General features: G+C 52.6%; 7 protein-coding genes and 1 non-coding gene across 8 annotated transcripts; 4 read left to right on the plus strand and 4 right to left on the minus strand.

Moving 5' to 3' along the window:
* Positions 1-773: 773 nt before the first annotated feature.
* J4E83_009160 (uncharacterized protein) lies at positions 774-1,807 on the plus strand (the record flags this gene model as incomplete). The annotated part of the gene is made up of 2 exons (XM_049336051.1): positions 774-805; positions 922-1,807. The coding sequence occupies 2 exons, from the start codon at positions 774-776 to the stop codon at positions 1,805-1,807; spliced, it is 918 nt and encodes a 305-aa protein (XP_049184867.1).
* Positions 1,808-3,145: 1,338 nt separating this feature from the next.
* On the minus strand, positions 3,146-3,745 carry J4E83_009161 (uncharacterized protein; the record flags this gene model as incomplete). The annotated part of the gene is made up of 2 exons (XM_049336052.1): positions 3,146-3,352; positions 3,557-3,745. The coding sequence occupies 2 exons, from the start codon at positions 3,743-3,745 to the stop codon at positions 3,146-3,148; spliced, it is 396 nt and encodes a 131-aa protein (XP_049184868.1).
* Positions 3,746-4,498: 753 nt separating this feature from the next.
* On the minus strand, positions 4,499-5,742 carry RRP36 (rRNA biogenesis protein rrp36; the record flags this gene model as incomplete). Its single annotated transcript, XM_049336053.1, has 3 exons — positions 4,499-4,641; positions 4,697-5,411; positions 5,464-5,742. 3 exons carry the CDS (start codon positions 5,740-5,742, stop codon positions 4,499-4,501), a joined length of 1,137 nt encoding a protein of 378 aa, XP_049184869.1.
* Positions 5,743-6,079: 337 nt separating this feature from the next.
* On the plus strand, positions 6,080-7,831 carry J4E83_009163 (uncharacterized protein; the record flags this gene model as incomplete). The annotated part of the gene is made up of 1 exon (XM_049336054.1): positions 6,080-7,831. The coding sequence occupies one exon, from the start codon at positions 6,080-6,082 to the stop codon at positions 7,829-7,831; it is 1,752 nt and encodes a 583-aa protein (XP_049184870.1).
* A 454-nt stretch (positions 7,832-8,285) lies between these two features.
* Positions 8,286-8,359, plus strand: J4E83_009164. The gene has a single exon. It is a non-coding gene; the product is annotated as a tRNA-Ile (tRNA).
* Positions 8,360-8,949: 590 nt separating this feature from the next.
* J4E83_009165 (uncharacterized protein) lies at positions 8,950-11,240 on the minus strand (the record flags this gene model as incomplete). Its single annotated transcript, XM_049336055.1, has 2 exons — positions 8,950-10,548; positions 10,596-11,240. 2 exons carry the CDS (start codon positions 11,238-11,240, stop codon positions 8,950-8,952), a joined length of 2,244 nt encoding a protein of 747 aa, XP_049184871.1.
* A 1,181-nt stretch (positions 11,241-12,421) lies between these two features.
* Positions 12,422-13,793, plus strand: J4E83_009166 (uncharacterized protein; the record flags this gene model as incomplete). The annotated part of the gene is made up of 2 exons (XM_049336056.1): positions 12,422-12,485; positions 12,826-13,793. The coding sequence occupies 2 exons, from the start codon at positions 12,422-12,424 to the stop codon at positions 13,791-13,793; spliced, it is 1,032 nt and encodes a 343-aa protein (XP_049184872.1).
* A 3,553-nt stretch (positions 13,794-17,346) lies between these two features.
* On the minus strand, positions 17,347-19,330 carry J4E83_009167 (uncharacterized protein; the record flags this gene model as incomplete). The annotated part of the gene is made up of 6 exons (XM_049336057.1): positions 17,347-17,366; positions 17,416-17,907; positions 17,953-18,270; positions 18,338-18,601; positions 18,651-19,139; positions 19,204-19,330. 6 exons carry the CDS (start codon positions 19,328-19,330, stop codon positions 17,347-17,349), a joined length of 1,710 nt encoding a protein of 569 aa, XP_049184873.1.
* Positions 19,331-20,367: the final 1,037 nt, after the last annotated feature.

Genomic DNA, 20,367 nt, shown 5'->3' on the forward strand with positions numbered 1-20,367 from the left:
AGCCATCGAAGACAGAAAGATAGCCCGTCCCAAAGAACTGACAGAACTACTGTTCACCAATCTATTGTCTACCTTGGCCAGAACACGCCTGGCAGCCCGCATCTCCACAAGTCAAACGTCACACTTACCTAATCCCCGTACCCCTACGCATGCCCATCCTTCTAAAACACGCACACCCAGCCCCCCCTTTCCCAACACAAGCGTATATCGCACACATGCATCATCCAAAAGCGAAATGACATGCAACGCCAATGCCGTCCAAAACCTGCATTGGCAGTGGATGGATGAAAATGCGCATTAAGTTGTTCTCGATCTCGTCGATGCCTGGCTAGCGGCTAAAACTAAGCGGGGATGCCAAATGTGCGACGGGCGGGAGAAAACAAGAACAGGGGTACGGGTCAAGGAAGCGTGCCGCCTGGCGCAGCAGACGTGCATCATACCCGTCTCTTTTTGGACGACTTGTCGAGACGGAAAAAGAAGCTACGTCATACGGGGCTGGGACAAGGCCACCTCGCGCAGGTTTGGGAATGGGTCTTAAAGTTGGCACTGCCACATCTTCTTTGTCCTGCATTACTTCTAACCTTTTGCCATCTACGCTGCATCTAATACCATCTACCACTTTACTAATTCCTACGGTATTTCGACGTTGAGACGTTGAAACTTTATTCGCTTGAGGCTCATCGCGCAATCGTCACCCGACGGGAACACGGATAATCGATCGTCAACGGTCGCTGATCATCTCATCACATCACCGAGATAGAACCGCAGAAGTCATGTCTGGCGTACAGGAAAAACAGCTCCATGAGTACGTTATCCCTGCGTCCAATGCGCCGCGACGCGCATCGTCGCGTTCGCGATGAGATGGGATTGCGCAATCTGCATTACCAACCCTTGCACAACGAACTAACACACCAACCACAGGCTCCTCTCCCGCTCCATGGTCGACATCTACGTCGGCCCCGAGAACACGCACTGGATCCTGCACGAGAAGCTACTCTGCTACCACTCGCCCTTCTTCCGCAAGATCTTCTACTCCAAAGCCAACTCGGCGTCGCGCACGCAATCCTTCGGACTCCCGGACGAAGAAGATGCGCCCTTCAAGACCTTTGTCGGCTGGCTCTACAGCTCCTCCCTGCCGGTCCCGCGCGAGGAAGCCGACCTAGGCGTCTGCTTCGACCTGTACCTGATGGCCGAGAAGTTCGAGATACCAGGCCTCGTCGCCGACGTCCTGCAGGTCGTCCGCGAATGGTACAAGTACAGCGACAGCTACCCCGGTCTGCGTCGCGTGCAGTACATCTACGCCAATACCGAGGAGGGCAGCCCCATGCGCCACATGCTTGTCCACGCCGTCGCGCGCATGATGGTTATCGAGAAGGGGATCCCTGCGCACTGGGACAAGGCGCTGCGTAAGAACGGACAGCTTGCCGTTGACATCATCAAGGCGATCCAGGACTGGCGCCTTGAAGAGGAGGTTGTGCCTGATGCGCGCGAGGAGCCGGCTGAGGCTGAGGACCTCGTCGATGTGGAGCAGGAGACGCAGAAGTTGGATGAGGAGGCTGAGCAGGAGATCGATGATGATGTCAGGGCTGAGCGCGCGGAGGAGGCAGATGACTCTGAGGATACCGTCGTCGAGAGCCCGACTAATGAGAGCAAACGCCCGCAGCCTAAGTCGAAGCAGAGTGGTAAGGATGTTGGACAGGACTTGAAGAGCAAGGATAATGGTCTTGTTAAGGACTTTAAGAAGTTCAGCCTCAAGGAGATGCCGAATGAGATGACTAACGCCGACTATGGTACTCTTCGCGCGTAGGCTGGGCCGTCTTATCTTTCGCCACTTACCTTCACATTTGGATTCAATTTGCATGATTTCTGCTCTGTAGGGGGGGAATATATATCCGGCGTTTGGGATCTGGGGTTTTCGGGACATTTCTATCTTTCTCTTCTTTCTTGGTAACTTTCACTTCGAAAAAAGAGAGAATAATGTCTTAGTAGCCTTTAGGGATTAGGTTTTTTCTGTAGTTGAAAGTTTGCAATTGTAACATCATTACCACTATCATTATCGAATGCGTACCCACTGTACACATCATACCACTCTTGACAGAAGAAATTGATATTAAACTAAAGCTACGGTGAATTCTACACATAGAAAATGTAACGCAAACTGTTCATGCACTACCCCATAATAGTTTCGCCAGATGGTCTTCTAACAAATAACGCTCTCGGCGCATTCCCATTGGAACATGTAGTTACCGCATTCACACAAATACCGCCTCCGCCCCTGCAGCACGTGTTCACGATGCACAGCTGGTTGACCCCGCAGTCCTCGTTCACCTTGCATTGGGGACTGCTGCAGGAAGTCGATCCTGGCACGCAAAGACCGCCGCCACCAGCGACGGAACCGCATATACATCCTGAACCGCAGTAGACGTATTTGGAGCAAGACGAAGGCGCACAGCTGGGGTTCGTGCACAACCCGCGGGCGCAACCACCGCTTGCGCATACATTACCGCATGCGCCGCAGTTGTTAGGATCGGTTTGGAAGTCTGGTCCTGCTGTAGTGGTGGCCATTGCAACAACCGTCATAGTCGGAGTCGTCGTTTCCGTTGCAGCGATTTCCTGGGTCGCTGTGGTGGTCACAGTGACGACGGTTTCGGTGAAGGCAGTGGAAGTCGAGATGCTAGTTTCTGTGGCGGTGCTGCTGACGACGACAGTGACAGTGGGAGTTGCGAGGGAGAGACATTCGCAGGCTTTGGTGATTTGCGCGCATTCGTATTGCTGGAGACCTTCTGGGGCGGTTGGGCAGAGTGTTGGGGTTGGGAGGATGGGTTCGGGTGTGGATAATGGTTCGATGATGCTGGAAGGTACGATGGAAGAGGACTCTGGGGTACTGGAAGGTTCGATGGATGATGACACCGTGGCGCTGGAAGGTGCCGTGGAAGAAGCCTCGACAGAGCTGAGGGTGATTGTGGAGGATATTTCCATAGTGCTTGAAATCGCTGCGACGGATGACTCTACAATGCTCGAAAGAGTCGAGTAAGCCGGCTCCATTACGCTCGAGTACGCGTACGACGCCTGCGATGCAGTTGAGTAGGCCAGATGCGATGCTTGCTCTGTACTCAGCGATTGCGACGATAGGACCTCTACAATACTAGAGGGCTTCACGACCGGGTAGGTCGCTGTGCTCGAGCATTTCGTGGATGTCGATGAAGGAGTCGCAGTAGTCGAGGGCTTCTTGCTTTGAGTGCATGATGTGCTGCTGGAATTGAGCGTCTGCACGTAATCGCGTTTGACGGGTGCTTCGGCTGTCACCGTCACTATCATTGCTGTCGCTGGGCATAGCTGTACTTCGGTAGTCCTAGGGGTGTTAGAGTGTGTAGATGCGGCATCCGTGCGAAGTGACTTACGTGGTGATGGTTACTGAGACTGCATTGGCTGTCAAGGTCGTAGTACCCGTGACTGTAGTCTCGTCGGTGTTTGTGAAAGATTCTGTGAGTGTGGTCGTATCAAGGGTGTCTGTAGTTGAAATGACAGTTGATGTGCTTATTGCGCTCGAAGTGACGGTAACGATAGGAATGGCCAGGAGCGACGAACAGAATTCCGCCGCTGTCGGCACCGCTCGTAGCTCATCGACAAGAGGCAAAATGAGTTGACACTCCGAATCTTTGATGTCAGTGAGTCCGGGAATCTCTTCCTGGGCTGAGCTGGCAATGGCCAAAGAGAGAAGGAGGGAGGTAATGGAGTTGCGCATTTTGATCAAGATTCCGATTCTGGGCCGATTGTGGACGTCTGTACCTGCCACTGGTGAAATGAATGACTTGAGTAGAGATTCGGACAAGAGAATACGCCAACATATATACAAATCGCAAGAACATGCGCCCACGGAGCCATTTTCGTGGCGTTAGACATGGCTGAGCTGATACAGGGCCAGACGAAGTCGTTCGGACGTTCCGAAGGCGCTTTGCTTTCATCTATACCAGCTGAAAATCGACCACGGAAGCGAAATGGCTTTCGATCTAAATCCACGAAGGTGTAAGCTCCTTGCTGAAATGCCAAGTTCTGGATAGAAACTTGACTCGAATAGGTCTCTTCATAATGAAGAGGCGGTAATGCTAAATCAGATAACCCAAAACAATCTAGTACATCTACAAAAGCCACGCAGGGACTTCGTGGCGTATCGAATGGACAATGCGTCGCGATGGAATTGGTTGGTGTGAGGCTTGAGGTGTACCTGGCTAGTGCAGATCTGGGGAAAGCTTCGTCTAGGCCGCCATAGATCTCGTCCCCCTGTCTGTGCTTGACGACGGGCAACGCGATAGTTGACGCCGCATCTTACGATAATCGAATCGTGGACTCATCAATTACTCGTCACATGATGAAAGGGCATTTTCAAGGACAATGAATATGAAGACGACGATAGAGAAGTTTGTAGAACAGTTGGAGAAGGGGTATCTTTGATTGCGGGCGACGAAGGTTGAAAGTATTGGTAGTATGCCTGTATAGGCTATTGAGCAGTACGGCGCTCGTCGGGCATGTTCTTCCGTTCTTTCGCCGTGACCTTCTTGCGACGGCGTTCGATGACCTTTTCGCGCTGCTTCGATTTCATGTTCTGGAAGCGGTCGACTAATGCAATCTTCTTTTGCTCGGCTGGAATACAATGTTAGTACGTGCATGTTGGGACGGGGGAATTAAGTGGGCTTACACTTCTTCAAGAAGAAAGGCTGTTTGCCCTCCTTGACAAGCTCCTTCTCCTTCTTCTTGTGCTCCCGTGTCACCTCCTGTAGCTTCTCCTTGTTCTCGCGGGCCTTTTGTTGCGACTCCATAGAGAGTAGCTTCTTCTTCAGCTGCTCCTGCTCGACTGGATTCTTCGTCTTCTTTATAGTCTGACGTAGTTCAGAGATCTCAGATTTTCGGTAGTCGTTAAGGAAATCGTAACGCTTTTTGACCACGAATTCATCGGGCTGGGGTCCTGAGGCGTTGTCGAAGCGGGGGTCACGGAAGACTGGCTTCTTCACATCGACTACGTTCCGCTTACGTGACACCGCACGCTTGCTTGACTGGACAGCGGGTGCGTGTTTGCTCGAGCGCGCTTTTGGAGCTGCGTCGGAGTCGGAGTCTCCATCCTCGTCGGCTTCCTGAGTGTCTCGTTTGCTCTCGCTCTTGCCTTTGCTCTTCTTGTCCGTCTTCGCTTTCTTGCTGGGCTGTGCACCATTCGCAAGCTTTTCAGCCTTGATCTGCCGTAACCGCTCCCTCAATGCTTCCAGCTTATCCTCTTGTGATTTCGATGTGTCGTCGCCTCGTTTGCGCTTCCGGTCGGCGGGTTGCTGTTTTGAAATGGCGTCCTGGGCTTTGGCTAATGCTCCAAAAGAGACTTTGCTCATTTGCGCTTTTACTTGGTCATCGTCGGAGGCGTCTGACTTGGTGATGTTAGCGGCATGCGCTGGCAGAGTAGAAGTCTTGGAGGCTTACCATGTCCTCGTCTCCTGATTCCCCATCTTCCTCGCCATCTGAACTGATTACGTTACCGCCCTCATCTGCCTCGATTACAGACGCAGAAGAGGATCGGTCGGTGACCTCGTAGTAGCTCTCGGCGTCCGAACTGTCTTCGGCTGCGCGCAAAGTGCGATCCAACTTGCTCGCGAGCACCATGGTAAAGCCTGAATTTGAGGATGTCGCCGTGAAAGCGCTTGTTGAAGGTGCGTCGGTATGGGTTCCTGTCGCGTTCTTCTTCGCCGCGGTCTCCAACATTTTTGTGGACCCCACCTGCCGGGGGTTTGATTCGCCGACAGGGCCGACAGACAGGCAACTGCGCCCAAATTTCGAGTGCGCCTTCCACCGTTGGGCTTCATGCTGCGTGCTCTCCGTCTTCACCTCACCAGGCTTATCACCGCTCACCTCTCCCGTCCCGCCGAGCGTCTGTCGCTATCGCACGTGCTCCATGGCCGCAGTCGCATCAGCTCGGTACAGCATCCCCCACTGCGCTCCAGTCGCAACTTCCTCCACTAACACCGACAACTTCAAGACCAAGACAGGTCGAGACAGCACTCCCCACGGGCGCCCGCTCTCTGCCTCCGCAAGCGCCAGCATGAACGAGTCATGGAACCCGAATGCGATGCCCTTCCGCCCGGGCGGCTTTGACCGTCGCGAGCAGAACTTTGGCGCCTTCGAGAACCAGCTTCCACCACCACCACCCCCTCCTCAATTCCAGGGACCACCACCAGGACCATACGGGCCGCCGAATGGCTTCTTCAACCAGAACTTTGCGCCGCCTCCGCCGCCGCCCCAGCAGCCCCCGCACATGTTCAGCAACCAGCACCATGACTTCGCAATTCACCAGCAAGCCATGGCATACCACCACTGGATGGTGCAGAACGGCCACCCGCATCACCCACCGCCGCCGCCTCCTTTCCCGCTAGGTCCAGAGGCCTTTGCGGGGCGCCCGCCTCCACACATGCCGCCTCATGGCCAGCCGCCGTTTGGTGGGCCGCCATTTGGCCAGCAGCCATACGGACATCAGGCGCATCACGGTGGGCCCCCGCCTATGCCTCACCAGCAACACCAGATGTACCCGAACCGCCCGCCCTACCACATGATGCAACAGCAGGCAAACTTCCCGCACGGAGCAAGGAACGAGGACATACAGTATGCTTTCGATGCCTTGTTGAAGGGTCTAAAGTCAAAGAGCCGCACCGCTAATACTCAGAACAGGGCACCAACTCCTCCAGGCAAGAAGTCAAAGTCTGGGCTTACTGTCAACGGGCAAGCTAAGCAGAAAGAGTATGGTACCCTCCACCGCATCGCTTCATTTGAAGCCAAGTGCTCTAGGATTAACAAACTTCACAGTACTCCCAAAGCACCGAAGGCACCCAAAGCGGCCGGCGAAAAGAAGGGACGCTATGGTGACGAAAAGATTATGCTCCCTGCGCCGCAGCCTACGCAAGAGTATCTGGACCAGGCCGCTGCGGAGCCTACCACCAACGAGACACCGGGCCAAATGCTGGTTATCCTGGATCTCAACGGCACGGTGCTCTTCCGCCCCAATAAGAACGCCAAGACTATGATCGAGCGCCCATACCTGAAGCCTTTCCTGCGCTACCTTTTCGAGAACTTCAAGGTCATGGTGTGGTCTAGCGCGAGGCCAGACAACGTGAAGTCTCTAGTCAGCCAAGCATTGGACAACGATCTCCGGTCGAAGCTCGTCGCTCAATGGGCCCGCGACAGTTTTGGACTATCGCCGACAAACTATCAGCAGAACGTGCAGGTATACAAGAACCTGAAGCTAGTGTGGAGTCGAAGTCAGATCCAGTCTTTCCATCCGGATTATGAGGCCGGCAGTCGCTTCGGCCAGCACAACACGGTGCTGATTGACGACTCTTCGCTCAAGGCGAGTGCGCAGCCGCACAACCTCCTAGAGATTCCCGAGTTTTGCGCTACTCCAGAGCAAATGCAAGGGGACGTGCTCCGAGAGGTAGCAGGTTACCTGGAGGCATTAAGGAGGCAGGCGGATGTATCGCAATTCATCAAGAAGGTTCCGTTCACTGCCGGCGGAGGGTGGACGTTCGACTGGCCTGACGCGGATGCTGGCGGTGGCGAGATGACCAGCAAGGTGTCTGCGAGTAATGCTCCTACTACGAGTAAGAAGAAGAACAAGAAGAAGCAGGCCAATGCCGCAGCAGCTGCAGCAAGTAGAACTAACACTCCTTTGTCACAGACAATTGATACCCTCGCAGCCGTGTCGCTAGCCGCACCTGCGCAACAGCAACAGCAGCAGCAGCAGCAACAACAAGCGCAGATGCAACAACACCAGCAAATGCAGCCTCAGCAGCAGAATGCGTAAAAGCAATTTCATTTCGACGGACGAATATGGAAGGAAGTACACATGTACAACCTATTACACGAAAGCACGGTTTGCCGACTGGGTGCAGGTGATTGCATAGGTAGCTTGGATTTAGCGGATGTCTTCTCTATGTACCAAAAGTATGCGATATGACGGCCGATTCATAATGTACAGCTTCGAGCTGGAAACTTCTATACCAATACTACTGAATGTATTCTACATTGTCCGACTTCATTACATCTGTGGGCGTTGCTCGTTATCCACTCGTGCCCCGCCATGCCCCGCACCTGTGACTCCAAACCACATTGGAAGGTGTGACCCTCCCCACAACATCTCACTCACGCGTCTGGGTAGGACTGAGGGCCATGCTCACTCAGCTCGCTTTACATCTCCACGATGATACCAATAGATTGTGGCTAATTTGTCAACTCTCCATCGAACAACAACAAAGACCGGTCGCTTAGCTCAGTTGGTTAGAGCGTGGTGCTAATAACGCCAAGGTCGCGAGTTCGACCCTCGTAGTGACCATTCCTCCGGGTTCGCCCGTTTCTTTTTGCTCTTTTTGTTTTTGGTGAGAGTACTATGTCCAAAAGAGTATTCAAAGTCTAGTAGCAAGGGTAGTGGTGAAAAGATGGGACGGCGTTCCGGGCTTTTTGCTGATGTGTGGGGATGGAGGGAAGTCGCTACCCGGCGCGAGAGGAGATCTGAATGCGGACTTTGTACGGGTTGGTGGAAATACGCAGGGAGGCTACGTTACCTTGGGATACTCTATAGTTTTGGGTTTTGGACCTATGTATGCTGCACGCCTGTTTAGGGGTTTATTGTACGTTTGATATTACAAACAAGCCAGAAGTCTACATTGCCTTGGATAGGTGTAAAACTATGGTTCTCGCACTGATGTAGACTACACGCCTGCCTAATAATTTACTCATGGGAGGTGGAGTAATACATGTGCGAAGCAAGAACATGAATAGTGACTCCCGACTGCATTTCAGACAATACTGTCATCGTAGCCCCCTGTGTGCTCTTTGAGATAAGTCGCAGTTGTCTGCATACGTTCATTGATCATGTATACCGTACAATCATGCCGTCATGATATCGCGCCTCCAAGGCCATCCCTACACTTTGGGTACCGCATCCCCGACACTCCCCATATCCATACTCAGCGCATCTCTACACGCGCCACCCTCACATACCATAACACCCTCGCTCCCCTTATCCATGCTCTTGACAAGCGCGTTCCGCTGACATAGCCACTCACCCATGCCCTTTCCCACTCTACTAACAGTACCAAGACCAGCCGGCCTCTCCCGATACCTCTGCAGCCACTCATCCACCCTTTGCCCCTCACCCGTGATAACGCTATGTCTGATGCCGAGTTTACCAACAACAACTGCGTCCATCATACTCGGGAAAAGGAAGGGGTGTTGCATAATCTCCGCTTCAAAAGCAGACGCCGTATCCCGTGCTTTTCTGGTGTACTCCTCGTCTTCCAGCAGCGCACCCAGACGGTCCAGGTTCTGCGCTGACACACCGTTTGTTCCTGGTTCCGCGTTATCCATGCCGTCTTTCAGCCGCATGATGAGGTCCTGTTGGTTTTCGGGCGTGGAGAAGAAGCCGAGGTGTTGTTTGTCCCAGAACATTTTGAGTTGTGTTTGTTGGAGGTCGTCGGCCCATTGGAGGTAGCTGTCGTTGAAGGTGGCTTCGTAGAGGGAGATTAGGCCGGAGATCAGGTAGGCGTAGTCGTCGGCGAAACCAGGGGCGTCGCCGCGGCCTTCGCGGTAGACGCGGATGAGGGTTTTGGTGGAGGGGTCGTAGAGCTCTTTTTGCAGGAAGGCGGCTGCTTTTTCGGCAGCGGCTAGGTACTGTTTTGAGCGGGTGGGATCTTGTGATGAGAGGGCGGCGGATGTTCGTGCGAGGGCGCCGATGGCGAGACCGTTCCAGGATACTACGATCTTGTCATCTAGACCTGGCCGTGGGCGCTCCTTGTTGCGGTGCTCGAGTAGCTTTTGCCGGCCCTCGCTTAGTATTTTGCTGACCTCGTCCTCTGACAGACCAAACTGTTTTGACAGATCTGCTGGTATCGCGGTGATGGCTAGTACGTTCTGGTTGATCAGCTCATCATGCGCATCGTGTTCGGGCTCGACATTGCCCTCATCCTTGACATTGTAGTATCTCGCAAGAATCTCTGCGTCTCGGTCGCCTAGTATATCCTGGAACTCCTTCAGTGTCCATACGTAGAAGGCACCCTCTCGCTTCTCCTGGTCGTTTGGCCGGTATAATGAGTCAGCATCCTCAGATGAGAAGAAGCCTCCACTCTCAGCGTGCATCGGCGGGCTGGTAAGATATGTTGCTATGTCGTGGACCGCGGATAGATGTTCAGGGCTCTTAGTCATGAGATACGCGTCCAGATATACGGGCAGAAGTTGGGTCTGGTCGTACAGCATCTTCTCAAAATGCGGTAGGCTCCAATCCTTCGTGACGGAGTATCGCGCAAAGCCGTTTCCGATTTGATCGTGTATGCCTCCCTTGTTCATCGCGTCTAGTGTCGCCAGTACCATGTCTTTCGCATGTGTGCAGTCCTTTGCTCCGAGCACTTCTCTAACCGCATTCGGGTATTCGGATAGCTTAAGGAGGAATTGGAGGTTCGAAGGTGTTGGGAACTTGGGTGCGCTGCCAAAGCCTGCGTGCTTCGCATCGTATCGCTTTTTGAAGTGCTGTGACCAGTTAGTGACTGGGTTCATACCAAACGCTGCTGGTTCACCTCAAATGCTTCATCCAGAAGGTCTAGGTCAAGACCTTCATGAGCTGCGCCATCTTTCCTGCTGATGTTTCCGTCCTCCGCAAAGTCTCGCAGTTGCGCTGTGATTTCCTTCGCCGAGTCCAGACACCTCTGTCGCTGATCCCTCCACACATCGCGAATCTTCTTGAGTATGCCAACAAAGCCAACGTGCTCTCCCATCGCCATCGTGGACCCTGGACCGGGCCAATACGTCCCGCCGAAGATCGGTTCCAGATCTGGTGTGATGAAGGCGTTCAGCGGCCATCCTCCCGAGCCTGTTGTTGCCTGAACATAGTTCATGTATATGCGATCGACATCCGGACGCTCTTCGCGATCGATCTTTATGGGTATGAAGTTCTCGTTCAGCAGCTTCGCGACCTCTTCATTCTCGAACGACTCGCGCTCCATGACGTGACACCAATGACATGCAGCATAGCCTATGCTGATGAAGATCAGCCTGTTCGACTTCTTCGCCAGCTCAATTGCCTCTGGTCCCCACATCTGCCATGCGACCGGGTTGTTCATGTGGCCCCGAACATAGGGGCTGCGGCTCTCATTCAGGCGGTTCTTGAGCTTCAAGTCGTCGCCTGCGGTGGCGGACCCAGCGGAAGAACTATGCGCGTCCATTCTGAGGATAGATGTACGGAAGTCGCGCTGTTGCGCTCGCGATGTGGAAGGTGGGGTCGCAGTAGCTGGAGCTGGTATACGGCGGGATGGCGCGGTCGCGATGGGGGTGCGGGCAGATCGACAGGAGCCTCGAAAATTGAATCTCACGGGAGGCATACAGCAAAAAAAGAGTTATAGTGAAATCTGGTGGCGCGCGGCTCCGAGGCTACTGGACGTTATCAATCATGCGAAGTAGCTCCGCGCCCCTGCCGAATTGCCCCGCATCCCGCCAACGACGTAATCTCTAGAACCCTGAGTGGCTGGGGATCGGCGCGGAGATTCGGTTCTCTGCAATCTGCATCCCTTCTGACCTGCATCGATTTCGCAGGGTGGTACACGGATACATCGCGCCAACATAAGCTACAGTGTCATGACGTGCGTTGTACGCCATTTCTAGAAGCTTCCATCTGCTCGGCTTTGGTAGCGAAGCTCCTTGCGGAAAGCTTATCAACAACGCGCGATAGACAAAGATTATCTGTCATAGACAACTTCGTAGCCTGATATGGCCACATCTGGGGAGATAACAAGGGGACAGCAACGTCGGCTCACGCATATTATGTCTGTTCTGGGATGCGATGTCACACAGAATCGTGACTTGGTTGCAACCTTAGAACAAAGTGAGAAAGGGTCAAGATGATGTCTCTGGTACAAATGCTGAATCTGCGCCTGAAGCAAGTAGGCCGTTCTGTTCAAGAAGATCACATCACGCCCGAGGTGGGTCTATCATCCCTGCGTAATGAGCTTGAGAGTGGTTTGCAGTGTCCAGCTGTAGAATTACCTGGTGAGAAGTAGTTGCGACCCGTAACGCGGTCTAAGATGCCACATCTGCCTTGGTGCTGGCTACAAACGTGAGTAGTCTGTGGAACAAGGAGGTAGTCGAGTACAAAAGGTATATCGGAGTTGACTGGAGCCTCCAGGGCTCTATTAATTGCCTAACTTGATATGAGATGAGCGAAGGTGTAACGGACGCAAGGGTCTCGACTTCGGTGCTGCAACTTCTTACTGAGACGCTGTTGACAGTTATGCCATCCGAAAGCAGAAGTGACTCTTAGTACTGCCAAGCAATGACCTTCACCACCACTATGCACAGTCACCCACTTGTAACCACCTGAGCAATGGCCAGCAGGATCCGACTGCCATCAATGGCATCGCCTCTGTTACAAATGCCCTCGTCTTCTCGCGATGAGAGTGATAGTGGCTTCCCAGGTGCGCTCATGTTGTCTCTCACCTTGTGGTAGTCGCTCCTGCCTCACCGTAGCTACTCTCGCCTAATCCGGTACTGATAAACAATCAACGCTTCCTTCCTCCCTCCCCTCCACCACGACTTGATTCAACCACCCCACACTCCTTCATCTGTCGCTCCCTCGATTTCCTCCTTGCGCAGCTTGTCTGACAGGATACACTCTCTTTACATCTCGTGCAACTACACTCACTTCTTTATCTCAGTTGCATCAGTCGCCCTTCGGCACCTCACAGCTCCCAGGAAGCTAGCAACTAGGTGGGCACAGTACTCTTCATTCTGGACCATATCTAACATGGCAAGCAGTCTTTCTATCCTCTCCTTACGGTGATCTCGTTTCGACACTACTCAAGACTACTACGTACCTGAGCGCTTCCAGTCACTCCAAGATGCATCACTTCATTCTTGTCGCTTCAGCTCTGGCCGCTGGTATCCTCGCTCATCCGCACATCCATGCAAGGCAGCCAGGAGTCGTCTATGAGACCAAGATGATCATACAGACGGTTGTTGTCACAGTTACTCGAGGCTACACTCCGCCGACATCCACCTCTTTGGCGCTATCCACTACCGCTAGCCCCGAGCCGATCCCAACCCCAGAGCCGAAGCCCCAGCCTGCCCCTAAGCCTGAGCCCTCGACTTCCAAGGTTCTTGATACTCCCGTCATGTCACAAGCGCCCATGCCCAGCGACAATCCAGCGCTCAAGCCTGCCGATCCAGTTCAAAAGCATCCATCGGGCGAAGACCAGGCCTACCTCTCTTCTGGACCCGACTATCAAGCTGCTATACTGTTCCATCACAACGCCGTTCGTGCGAATCACGATGCAGCTCCACTGACCTGGGACTCCGCCTGCGAGGCAAATGCGCGCATTGCTGCTAGCAGGTGCGACTTCGAGCATTTCACACCACAGGGCGCCGGCCAAGGTCAAAACTTGTTTGTTGTTTCTGGCGACGCGTTCAACGTTACGGCGGGCATATCGGAGACTTGGTACCATGGCGAACTTCCCCATATGACACCTTGGTTCGGCAAGAGTGACCTACCTCATGAGGTCTTCGAGAAGGTTGGTCATCTTACACAGATGGTGTGGAAGGACACCACCAAGGTTGGATGCGTGTCTCTTGACTGTGGTGGGGCCATGACTGTCAACGGCATAGGTTCAGCCATGAACAAGTACACAGTCTGCAACTACGCTCCGTCGGGTAACTACAAAGGCCGGTATGCAGCGCAAGTCGCCCCTCCTATCCCATCTGCCAACTTTATCGGCTGGGCAGACTAGTCGTCACTTCAGCTGGTACGTCCCGTCTTTTCGATCTTCCCGATGATATGGGCTATCAGCGCTTATGGTTGTACGGATATCGCTCGGCAGATCGGGAGCATGGGACGGATGAGGCAGGCCTTCCCTCGTTGTTTCCTTTCTGGCATGGTTACTAGTCTTCACCTAGCGTTCACTACTTCCATCAGCCAAGTGCCAAAAATCTCAGCGAATGCATATCGCCGTACATTACGATGTGCGACCAGTCTCAAAGTGATTCCAGATGCAGCTGATCTCGATACAATGTTCATGTCCGTTCCTCAAAGTTCTCGTGATGGGTGGAGCTGAAAATAGCTTGCTTGTGACGCACTTGTATTTGTCGGTCGCTTCAGCTTCACACAAATTCGGTGCAAAGATCTCGCATTAGTGATAGAAGTGGTAGCGGCGAAGTTGCGAGAGAGCGGACCCTTTCGGCAGGCGCTGATGACGTCGTGGGCGAACCTCGGCCGCTAGCGACGCGTTCCCTGCGCAGGACGCGTCGCACTTTCCAACCTCTTTCACATCCACTATGGCATGCTTGTTATGCTACGACATGCGATATTGAAGAATGTTTTCTTGCTACCTTTGTTCTCGAAGCCCAGAACCGAAATGTTACCAGGGAAATACCCCGCGCACGCCCGCAGTAGCAGCAAGTGAACATGTCGCCACGCCCCGCAGTCGGTCTTTCCATTCGCGATGCTGTATCAATACCGCGTAAGGGTTACGCATTATACACTCACTACGAAGTGCGTGGTCAGGCAGACTGCATGGAATCATCTTTTGATACTAGGTATTTGTTCTACATCCCATGTCGCCACATCCGTGACGATGTCTTCACTACTCGTGCTGAGCTGGCACGGGTACCGTATTTCTGGAGCTTATTTTGACTCAGCAGCCCCGGCATACTGTCACGGCTCGAGAGTTTGTGTGCTGCTGGACGTCATAGCTCCGCAAAAGCCTTTCACTACTAGTTGACTTGGAACTGAACGCTGGGTGCACGGTCCCCGATTGCTTCTGCCTAGGAATACCACGAACTCCTCCCTGCCACTTTACCCACCCAACTGAGCACTACCAGCGACGGACTACGTTGAAAATCCTCAACTGCTACCGAATATGGCCTGCGCACCTAACTTCCCGAGTCTTCCCAACGAATTGAAGACAAGCATCTTCTCTTACATCAGATTAAAAAAGGAACAGGCAGCTGTTTGTCTTGTGAGCCGCGATTGCAAACAGATCATGGCGCCCCAACTGTGGTTTTCGCTCGACCTAACACCCACGACGATGTCAACCGCAAAGATAATGGCCCTTTTAGATCCGGACAACCGTATACTTCATCACGTCCGTCGAATTTTAGTTTACCACGGCCCACGAGATTCGCTCCGATGTCACTCTCAGGAGTTCGAGTCTGCCATCCAACTCATTGTAACTGCATTACCGAGAGACACTCTACTTTCTTTCTGTACGTCAATGGATTTTGATCCTGGGTTTTTGCTCAACCTACTCCGCGATCAGAGGACACTTGATCGTCTCGAGATACCTACAGGATTATCAGACCGGAACCCATTGATCGATCTCCAAGTTTCTACGCATGCGTCCTGGGTTTCCGCTGCGCTGCGCGAATTGAGGAGGCTACAGGTACACGTTGGCTCGGTGGATTGCGCTCACGAAAACTGCGCATACTTGCTAAGGAACTCTCCGAAGCTTCGTCAGCTCAGCATCATGCCCGAAGAACCTCTAGTACTTACTAGAAGTTACCACGAAGCTTCTCTCGGTAGTTCGAAGGGATGCGACGCTTTTGGTGGACCATTTGCAGACGGTGTTGTTGTGCAGCCATTGCAGCTAACACACTTGCAGTTACGAGTCGATTTGAAGCTGCCTCGGCCCGAAACTATACTCGCATACATCAATTTCTCTGGACTTCGATCGCTCTCAATCGACGCTTGTGGTCACGTAGGGCCATTTCTTGCAGCGCTTGCGGCCCAGTTTTCTCAAATCTGTAATCTGATCGGGTTAGAGATCGTATTGCGAGGCTTCGAGATCACCCCAGATGAAGACGTTCGACTAATTGAAGATGTGCTAATGTCCTGTTCGAGTCTTCAACGCCTCTGGATAAGCACAGGACGGGCCAGAACGGTGAATACCTCATACATCGTTCGACATGGTAGCACATTACGAGAGCTTGGTCTGAGCTTTAATCCGGAAGGTTCTACATACTATTCCGCACAAGATCTGTCTCTTATCTTGTCATCTGCTCCGTATCTAGAGCAACTAGCTGTACACATATCTCCAATCGAAATGGGCAGTTCACAATCTCTCGGCACAGATTTCACGCTCGCAATACCGAGCTCTTATGATGTACCTAATGCCTTGGAAGCATTCTTGGTAGGTCCTCGAGCCCAGGATCCGTATCGAACAATTCGTTAACCAGCGACAGGCTTGCATTGCGCGCCATCCAACACTCCGAAATTTGCGCATGATTTCGCTACCGAATATTGACTACGGCCTTTCACCAAACCCTACTTTCCAGAATCCAGTTAGCATAACAGATGAGCTCGTGCCTAGCGCAGCTATCACCATGCAGTCGCTTGCTACAGCCATCGTCCGTTTCCTCGACAAGCTTGGCTCGGGTATAACATTGTTCGGGTTTTCCGCCGAGTACTTACCCAAAGCCCGACCAAGAAAAGATACCAACGGCCATCTATGGCCCCGGTATTTCTATACCCGCGGTCGTACAATCGATGCAATGGGCGCAGCGAGAGTCGCGGCTGTTCCTCTGCCGGCTGCGGGTCTGCCGGAATGCTCGGTGTTTAGTCGATCTTATGTGAAATAGATGGGCTTCGAAGCAGTCTGTCTGAGACTACGAAGAGTGGGTTGGATTGGCAGATAGTGCTTGAGATATTATAGTTGTAGGAATAATTTAAGTATGCGTTACGCCTGAGGTTCTTTATGGATGCATCGCTTGCAGGCTGGACATGTTGGGGAAGTGACCTTCATCTTAGACACTCATGTTCATTGTTCGTAGTTCATAGCCAGGGCAAGGCTTCTCGCATGCTCGCAACGGTCGAGAGATAGATAAGAAGGCGGCACGCGGCTATCAATCCAGCAAAGCAAGGGGAGCAAGAAGTACGAGGGTGCGATGCCTAAGTTACTAAGATCTTGCGCGTTTGAGACAATAATAGGATTAGGTATCTATAGGTGGAAGGCTGGTGTCTAGTGTGTTGGCAATGAAAATCTGATTCGTATCCAGCAGAACATCAACGATATACACTCGATCATCCTCCATCATGAGATTTGACTCTATTAGATACCCCTCCCGAGCGCGAAGAACACTAGAATAAACCACAAGAGTCGTAAACACCTTCAATTCACTGAGACAAGTAGCAGGCGTCCCTCGTAGTCTGACATCGCGAAAACGATATGTCCTGGCGAGACAAACATCCTAATCTTGCATGATGCGGGCGTCTACGTCTTCTCCAACGCCAGTGTTTAAGACTCGGCTGCGCACATGAAGTCTCAAAACCATCAGCAGTCTCCGCGATTAGCAGCCCCAACGAACATCTGCCAGTATAGTTAGTATAATGTATACGTCGTGAGGGCATGAGCTTACGGTTTGCAAACAGCTTGAACGAATCTGCGTTGTTCAGTGCCTTCCTGGAAGACAGCTTAACAGAAGGCCAGTAGTCATAAGCCCAGTCCTTGGTACCAGGGCTATACACCTCTGAAGAATGCGTCATCTCGTGCAGAAGTACAGTGCCCTGATCCTTGGCTGAACATTGCCCTTTCGCTACTGCCGGCAGGTCCCAGTAATCAGCGCAGAACGTGATGCCGAGACCAAGCCGGGCGTAGTATGCAAGATTACCGTTACAATTGCCGATACGGTCATGACAGTAGAGATTCAAGCTTGCACTAGGATTAGCGCATTCTTGCGCTATTGCGGTGTATCGGGCAGAAACCGCATCTTTCGTAGCTTGTGTTCGCGAGTGGAAGAAGGTTTCGAGATGGCGGTGGCCGGCTCGAGCTGCAGCTGCAGCTCCCAATGCTAGCTTTTGACAATTCTTTTGTGCCTCGGCGATTTGATCATTCATGAAAGCTATGAAGCCTGCGTCAGCGTTTGTGCGAGTCTGTGATGGAAAGGAGTACGTACGTCGGCAAAAGTAGGGATCGGCCCAACGTTCGGCTACTGGCTTGTGAGTAGCCGCTTCGGTACCGTTGACAGTGATGCTGAGCTTGTTGGAGCTGTATTCGAGATGGCCAACAAGCTCGGTCGAGTTGGTGTTGGCGTATTGCAGCATGCCGTTTGCGATCACATCGAAGCTTCCGCCGTTGCTGAGATCGTGTAGAGAGGCAGCTTCAATCGTCAACTCTTTCTTGTCTCCAGCTCCAAGAACAAGGAAGTCGTCTGTGGATAGGTTGTCGGTATCAAGGTGAACCCTGCTGATGCCTTCGAAAGGAACCTTGATAGCTAGATGTAGGTCAGTAATAGTTTGTCTTCAGTCGCGTTGGATTTGGTAGGTCTAAGTAGAACTTACAACTGTTGCTAGCGAACATCGAGATGCGCTCCACGGGTAGCTTCTCATCGAAGAGACTGGCTCTCCTGAGAAGGTTCAAAGCCATATCGCCGTTGTTCGTCACTACGACCTTGACGGCGGAGTTACCCGCAACAGTGAGCTGAACGCCAAGCTCTTGTGTTGACGATACTTCTCTTTTTTCGAGAGGAACGATATAACAAAGATGTGGATCAGGGAAACAGTCCACTACTTGCCCATTTAATGAGTAGGAGTTATAAAGAGCGTCTAGCCGCATAGTTAGCATAGTCTATACGGTGTGGGTACATGAGCTTACCCTGTGCGAACAACACGAAAGAATCTGCATTGTCCAGCGCCGCCTCGGTCGTCTTTACTCGCTCCGTCGTGTTATGGAAGCCATATTCCAAATCGTGCGTGCCAGGATGATATATCACAGGACTGTGCGTTAACTCGTGTAGAATCACGGTGCCCCGGTCCCCGCCTTGACCTGTCGGCTTCGGGTTCACTAGCGGCATGCCATAGAAGGATTGGCAGAACGTCACGCCGAAGTCGTCCTCACTTGTATAGAATGCCACTTCACCGGGCTTACACTGGTCGGGTTCGCAAGAACAGTGGTAACCCAAGCGTGGCTTGGTGCATTCCTTTGCTATTGCGTGGAAACGGGAAGCAACCTTCGCCCTGATGTCTGACGAATCCGAGTGGAAGTAGGCCGGGAACCTGGAGTCTTCATATGCGGCTTTGGCAGCGCGCAATGCTAGTTTCACGCACTGGCCTTGTGCCGTTTGAATCTGTGCGCGCTGGAAATCTATGAAGCCCAAGTCAGCGTTTGCGCGGATCTATGTTGGTATGATGAAGGGAGGAGTACGTACCGCTGCATTGGTCCTCGATATAGCGCTCGGCTACTGGCTTGGGAGCAGCCGCTTCGGTGCCGACTGGCGCGGCATGAATGTAGGTGGCCAAGAAAGCCAGGGGGTATAGAATAATAGACCACTTCATTTTCGAATGGAAAGCTGGTGGAAATGTTTGGAGAAAATTCGGAGTGAACTGTTTAGAGTTGTACTGTTGAAAGTGAGTCGTCTTATAATATTTCCGAATCAGCATATAAATACTAGCGTAAGCGAGGAATGGATGGGGTTTCTGGTTGAGATTTCTGCAAATCAGCTGAAGCCAAAGCCCAAACTTACCTGCTCTCATGACGGTTATCATTTGGAAATACTGACCAATCTCGTCAGAAATGTATGGATTGCAGGGAACGTGAATGGTTCGTCGCGCGTTGGTTGTTGCAGTACCGTGGAACGGAATTGAGACTGGGAAGCGATCGAAACACAATCATGGTGTTAGCACGCGACACGTTGTAGGCGTACGTATCGCCCTTACGATGAATGACCAATCCGACCCAGGACCAGACCGCAGTCTGAGTTAAAGGCGCACTCTATGGCCAAGCTCGTCGCCGAAGCGACCCGCAGACTGCCCATGCGATAAGGCTGTGCCGTCTCTACCGAGCAGTTCGATGGGCCCGAGGTAGCGCAGATACGAGGATGAGGTTGAGTCGGTAGAGACCAACGTTGAGAAGTGGAGAAGGCATGGGTGGATATCTTGTTGAGCGAAGGGGCGAGGTCGGCGCTTGCCGTGGCGGGCTGATGTATCGAACAACACCTAAAGGCAACAGCAAACCGCTTTCCCACTCCTACCCACTTTCCCACTTCTACCAAGCTTCTCTACCCATTACGTTGTCTGGGAACTGCCACACAGCGTTCCTTCGTATTCGATTTTCATCCGTCTCAAGTACCCTCTACCCCTAGTGGGACGTATCCCCATCGCTCGCCGGCTTTATCCAACGGGGGCCTCGTGAAGGAGAAATTGCCGGCGCCAAAGCCTCCTGCCGCAGTTCTGAGGACGACCGTGAGCTTGGCCATAACGGCAACACCCTATCCCCCTCCAGACATCGGACTGGCAGCTGGACGAAAATAATTCGCTATCGAGCAAGGGTCCCAAGGTCGGTCGCCCTTGATCTTCTCACTCTTATCATAATC

Source organism: Alternaria metachromatica (genome assembly GCF_023757995.1).
Source record: "Alternaria metachromatica strain BMP 0045 chromosome Unknown scaffold_30, whole genome shotgun sequence".
NCBI lineage: Eukaryota > Fungi > Ascomycota > Dothideomycetes > Pleosporales > Pleosporaceae > Alternaria > Alternaria metachromatica.